A 6,381-nucleotide genomic window follows, 5' to 3' on the forward strand; every position below is an offset into this window, starting at 1 on the left:
CTAATCTTCTGTGGAAGGACAGAAAGTATAGCTTGGCTCTCTGTCTTTGAATCTCGAAAACACCTCATTGAACATGAGAGCACAAGCTAGCATCTCATAGGTCGAATTCCACCTTGTTTTGCAGTCATAAATCAGCACTCTTTCAGGCAATCGTAGCTGGTGTACAATTTCACCAAAGATCAATCGTCTCCCTTCAGTTTTGTTTACAAACTCTACACTTGCCCTTATGTCATGACTTATTTCTTCAATTTCACTAAGGCCATCTTGAACCATCAGGTTAAGTATGTGAGCACAACATCTCACATGGAATAACTTTCCTTTGGCCAACAAGCACTTGTTTGTCGAGAAGGTGTCCTTCAAACATCGTAGTGCGGTGTCATTATTTGACACGTTATCAACTGACACTGTATAAATTTTGCTTTCAATGCCCCAATCCAACATGCATTTGTAAATAGCATCTGCAATGCCAATGCCCGGACGTGGAGGGGGAACATGCACAAAGTTGAGAACCCGTTTTTGTAATCTCCACTGGCTGTCAATCCAATGTCCAGTTATAACCATGTATTCAATTTTTTGGTTCTTGGACTTCCAAAGGTCTGTGGTCAAGCTGATTTTCTTGACTTTACTTAACAAATGCTTCAATTTCTGCTTTTCTCTCTCATACACAGAAAGACAATCTTTCTTGTTGGTAGTCCGACTGATTTTTTGCCATTCAGGCATCCCCTTTTTCATCATTAAGTTGAAGCCATCTTCCTTCACAATTGAAAAGGGATGCTCATGCATAAGCACCCACTCAGCTGCGCTTTGTCTCATGGCAGCCATGTCAAACTTGCCAGTATGAAGGAGGGAATGAGCATTTGAGCTAGAATCAGTGGCTGGAAAATTGAGTTTTTGTTGGTGTGCCTCTATTATTTTGAGCTTCTCCAATCGTTTTGGACAATTTTTCCGATGCCTTAATAAACTTGAAGTTGTACCGATCTTCGTCTTTTTGAATCTAGACTGGCAATGCTTACACTCTGAGTAAATTTTCTTCTGAGGCCCAACTTCCACATCTTCGAAATCATCCCATGCTTCAGATTTTCTGGCTCTCTTTTTCTTATTAAAAGCGTCTAAAGTATCACCTTCAATAGCATCTTGGTTTGATCTTTGAACAGGTGCTTGTGTATCACCTTCTAATTGCTCCTCTTCGCTTCCTAATTCTTCATCGCCAAGAGAGTATTCCAACTCTTTCTCGTTGTCATTTCCACCCTCTGTATCAATGATATTCATAGGACTAGTGGAATTTGCACCAGTCCTACCTAGCTGTGAAGACACATCTTCGGCAAACTTATCCATATTATGATCCAACTATGAACAAAGGAAAATAACAAAACATGTTTAGACAGCCATCTTTTACTCTCAAACATTCAATGCTATAAAACACATAGAATTAACAAAAAAAATAGCACTTAACCAGCCCCAAAAAAATAGCACTTAACTGCAAAAAAAAAAGCGCTCTAGTTCCAGCACTTAACATTGATCAACAATGCTAACATTTTAGCACAATAATAACATTTCAGATACATTGTGAGCTCAAGAGGTTCACCCAATAACAATGCCAAGTTTTATTTTCCTGAAGTTTACTAGAGACACATTCACGGTAAACGGCAGCAAGCCCCTGCTTTTTCATCAGGTTATACTACCGACGAGTCCAATGAAAAACCCCAGAAAAACCTACAGGACCAATAAATAACTAAAAAAAATACATACAGAGCAGTTTACAAACAGGGGTTTATATGTGAGATACAAACCTACAGCTGGTTATGTTAGTATACATATGTTGTGAGATACAAAATAATGATCTGAAGAAGTATACGTAGGTTTCCCTGGTAAAGATTTTGTATCTTCATTGCATATGGAATTTTACCCATTCAAGGATACTTGAGAGCTAATTGAGGTGCAGAAGTTTCGCAAAACAAATTTTAAAAGAGCAGCAGGCCTCAAAGATCTTGGTGGATAGAAAATCATCAGGTGGGTAGATAAATTACCCATCAAGAGTAGCAAATATCTATTTCTCACATCACAGGCCCTTCTCTTTCAATTTTTGAAAAATTGCCGAAACATTCCACTCAGATGCATCATGTCATCTGTTCAGTGCTAATACGGATTTCAAAACGAGAAAGTTAAAAAAATGCTGCTTAACATGCATAAAAACCATTAATTATGTAGATTGGCTGGGCAGGAGATGAGCAACAGGTGATGCTGGTGCTGTGGGGTCAGAAGTAGTTGGTGGTTTTTTATCATTCTTACGGAGAATGATAAATGGGAATCCGTTTGATTTTTTCATCACTCCCATGATCACCAGTTCACCACCACTACCCCAACTGGGCTAAAATCTTTGCCACAGCAAGACATAGTAGCAAATCAATTTAAGTAGGAAAAGATAGTTTTTACATGTTATTTTCCAAAACTATATATCAAAAGATAAGAAAATCAGTAGATAAAAAAATTATAAAAAAAATTGTATCCTTGTCACCAAAAAATCCTAAAAGCATAGGAGGAATGATTCGGAGCTAAAGGTAGACAACACACGCAGGTGTGCAAAAAAAAAGAAAAAAGCAATAATTTGAGCTCAAAAATGTTATTTCAGCATCTACTCCAGCTAAAATACCAGTTAAATTAACTAGAGGGAAGCAACAAACTTCAGACAAGAGAAAGGAAGACGAAGGGAAAGGAACGCCGAACGGCCCGAACCAACCTTAAATTGGAAATCAAATTGAGGGCTTTAAGATGCGCCGTGGAGGAAGAAAGATGGTTAGCAGTCCTTAAGACGCACTGTGGAGGAAGCCAAGCCTCTGTCCGAATACAGCTGAGCCAACGACGAAGGCGAGTTGCAGTCGAATTGCTTCGAGAGGAAGAAGGTTTCTCTCGAATGAAGTCGAATTGCAGTCGAATGAGGCCTGAAGGGTAGCAGTGGCGGTGCCGCGGTGGTGGCTGTGGTCAGCGTGGTGCACTCGTGGGTGGTGGCGGCGATGGCTAGGGCTTGAGAAGATATGAAGGAAAGAAGGAAAGACCAAACAGAGATGCGGTAGAGGAGAAGTAATAAGAAATGGAATTGGGGAAAGTAATTTTTGCTATGAGCGAGCCTCCGTCTGATACTCAAAGTCGAATTCCATCCCAATTCCCATGTTATAACTTAGTAATTAACTATATAAATAAGGGTATTTTTGTAATTTCACAAAACTCGTCGAGCGGCTCGACGAGGTAACGAGCCTAATAGAGGATGGCTCGAGTTCGACTCGATTTATAAACGAGCCGCTCGAGCTCGAATTTGACCGAACTCGACTCGAGCTTTGACTTGAGCCGCTCGCGAGCGGCTCGAATCGTTTGCAGCCCTACTGGAGAGTTACCAACGGAGCAGAGAGAATTCGGACACCTACTGGTATTTGTTTCCCCAGGGGATTGAATATTGAGATTTCAGAGAACAAATAGATTTTAAGCCGGGCATGCACGAATAAAGCTTGTACTTTCGGAAGCGTATTTATGATGCAGTAATTTACTGTCATATTGTAATTTTACCTTCCAGCTGAGTTTCACTACATTGTAATATTGTAAGTGTCCTAATAAACAACATTTTAAGTGGTGTCTTTCTTGACACTATTGTAATTGTTGAAGATGTTATAATAGTTGCGGTTTGAGCTTTGACTAATTGTTTTTCTTCACCAAAATCAATACAATGATCTTATTTATGAGGACAAATCAAGCCAAGAAACAATACATGTATATGTATGCAGTAAGTATTGCTCCTTCCATCTTATAAAGTTTGCCGCACTTGAAGAATTGCAATTTTTATTAATAGTGGATAGAATTTGAATCTTCATTTGTAGTTTCTAGCTCATAAAGAATTGTGGGGCCTTGATATTTGTTTAATCCTAGGTTTTGTTGAAAATCTTAGATATTTGAAAGTTTTACCAAATCTTAGATTGTTGTTGTGGTCTTAATTACTTGATAACTGCTACATACTACAACAGTTGTTGTTTTACTTTCTTGATAATAGTATGTGGACTCATAAAAAAAAAATACATGCTTTGAACTTTTACGGACTGTCTAAGGAGTAGATGACTAAATGGAGAAATTAAATCGAAATGTATCAACTAATTTATATAAATGACAAATAATTTGGAACAATCCAACAAAGAAAATATGGCAATATCAATGGGATGGAGGGGGAATTTTTGTGGCCTGACCCTATTTATCATGGAATTGTATACGGTAAGAATGGTATCGGCCTTCCCACCGTAGGAATGTCAATCTGGTGCCATTTAAGCACAACACGTAGCTTAATTCTGGCAGGCACCAGACAACTAACAAAGCGCATCAGTTAAGACCATGCACGTGTTGCTCCCAAAACTCTAACGTGGTTTTTCTTCTCACTTCCCCACAGCCACAAACACCAAAGCAAACTCCGGCAAGTTCATGCACAGAAGGTGCGCCTTTGCCTCAGCAGTTAACAAAAAAAAACTAAATCCATCTTTTACTTGTTGGTGGAGATACTGGCCCTTAATATATAATCTCTTTAGATTTCTCTTTCCTCTAAATTAGGATAAATTAAATTATAAAAATATTATTGCCGTAAAAAAAATTGATGTACAACGGGTGCGGGTGAAATTACTGATGCATCTATGTTTTAAAAAACATGAATGACCTCAAAATCACCAAAATCTAACTATTTTTTGCCTGTATTAAGAACATGCTTCCAAGTCTCCATCAAAGAACTTTCAAGCTCTACAGAAGTAATTGACATAAAAAAAATAAAAGAATAAAAATAAACTCTTGGGCCACACCTCATAATTTGGTGGACACGAAGTGGGGGATGGTCATAATTTACCACACTACAATTGGCCCCTTTAATAGATCTAATCCAGGATGACAAATTACAAAAACAACTTGCATTTTGGACTTCTCTGAATGAGTGTAAGAGTCTTTTATAGGAATAGCATCTGTGAAAGTATAGAAGTGAAGTTAAGTTTAAGTAATCGATTAGAAGTTGAACATATGTGCTTTACAGCTGAAAATAAAATATGGTTAATTCATAACTTGCTTGTGGCTAAAAGATCTCCCATAGTTTATGGAAATAATTTCATGTTTTTATGGAACTAACCCAAAATTTTCTAGATTATTTATATAAGGTGTTAAAATATTTTAATAAAATTGTTAAATTCTCAATTAGATGTGTAAGTTATAAGGAGAATAAATTGGTGAATATTTTTGAAATTTATTGGTGTTTGAATGATTTTTGACTAAAGATTTATTATATAAAATTATGGCTTTTCAATTACAATAAATTTTGTAACCTACAATTCAAATTAGAATGTGTCTTGAATAGCCAATAATTTTCAGCATCTACTTAGCATATTATTAGTTTAGGTTATGTTTGGCTAATTTTTCTTGATCTATAAATATGCGTTGTTGAGATAGAAAGAGATGCTATAATAACTTATGTTTTTTGAGCCACAATTCATGAGAGAAAATATCTACTCTTTTGTTATTTTCTATCTCATAGACTGGCAAAAAAAAAAAAGTGTTTGTAGAGTAATACTCTCTCAGTTGTACAGACTAATGAGAGTAACAGTAAGTGTCGTTAGACTGTTGTATCCTGGGAGTGACAAGCCGAAGATTCTACGACACCGAAATTGATTCTTTTGCAGAGATTTGAATCATCTTAAAGAAAGCGAAATATCCTTACCTCAACCTATTACATTTGTGCATTATTATATTATTATTTTGACTATTTTATTATAGTTAATTTTATTATTGTTATAATAATAATTATTATTATTATAACCATAGTTAATTTTTCTATTTGACATTTGTCTAATTGTTCTAGCAGAGCAACAATTTTAAAGTGATTCAGAACAAGATGGAGTTCAACTTACAAGTCACTTGACTTGAGTAGCCTACCTATGGACGAAAAATGAGAAGATCTCAACTAATGAAACATGTTAACAATAAAAGAATGCTTATGAAGAAAAATTTAAGAAAAAGGGAAGTTGTTGAATTCCATTACTAGTATTATAATGACTTTTATAGTTTCTATGAAACTTCTTGTCCTACTACCAAAAGTCTTGGAAGGCTTAATAGGAAAATATGGCACTAGAGAAGTAGATCCGAAAGAGTTCAAATTGCTGAACAATTACAACTTGTTGCTGCACTAGACAAGTTGCTACCATGCATTTTGAAAGAAATTTTTAAAGGTGCCTTCTTAACAAGTAAAAGTAAACTTCCAGTGGGTATGATTAATTGGGTCATTTACTCTAATCGCAATAGATATATACTCCATTGCATGTTATAAAGTTGTGACAAATAGTGGGGTTTCATAGTAATTTCTATGCTAATATGCAA

The 6,381-nt window shown here is 36.2% G+C and overlaps 1 protein-coding gene and 3 non-coding genes across 4 annotated transcripts; all 4 read right to left on the reverse strand.

Moving 5' to 3' along the window:
• On the reverse strand, positions 1-1,335 carry LOC113759744 (zinc finger BED domain-containing protein RICESLEEPER 2-like). Its single transcript, XM_027302314.1, has one exon. The coding sequence runs from the start codon at positions 1,333-1,335 to the stop codon at positions 1-3; it is 1,335 nt and encodes a 444-aa protein (XP_027158115.1).
• Positions 1,336-1,532: 197 nt separating this feature from the next.
• Positions 1,533-1,667, reverse strand: LOC113764286. The gene has a single exon (XR_003467564.1). It is a non-coding gene; the product is annotated as a small nucleolar RNA snoR74 (small nucleolar RNA).
• Positions 1,668-1,975: 308 nt separating this feature from the next.
• On the reverse strand, positions 1,976-2,068 carry LOC113764312. The gene has a single exon (XR_003467583.1). It is a non-coding gene; the product is annotated as a small nucleolar RNA SNORD24 (small nucleolar RNA).
• A 182-nt stretch (positions 2,069-2,250) lies between these two features.
• Positions 2,251-2,335, reverse strand: LOC113764272. The gene has a single exon (XR_003467552.1). It is a non-coding gene; the product is annotated as a small nucleolar RNA R12 (small nucleolar RNA).
• Positions 2,336-6,381: the final 4,046 nt, after the last annotated feature.

This window comes from Coffea eugenioides, chromosome 2 (genome assembly GCF_003713205.1).
Source record: "Coffea eugenioides isolate CCC68of chromosome 2, Ceug_1.0, whole genome shotgun sequence".
Classification (NCBI taxonomy): Eukaryota; Viridiplantae; Streptophyta; class Magnoliopsida; order Gentianales; family Rubiaceae; genus Coffea; species Coffea eugenioides.

What these genes read in the sequence shown, in the direction of transcription:
- LOC113759744 (XM_027302314.1), bottom strand. Translation starts at nt 1,335, where the DNA reads ATGGATAAGTTTGCCGAAGATGTGTCTTCACAGCTAGGTAGGACTGGT.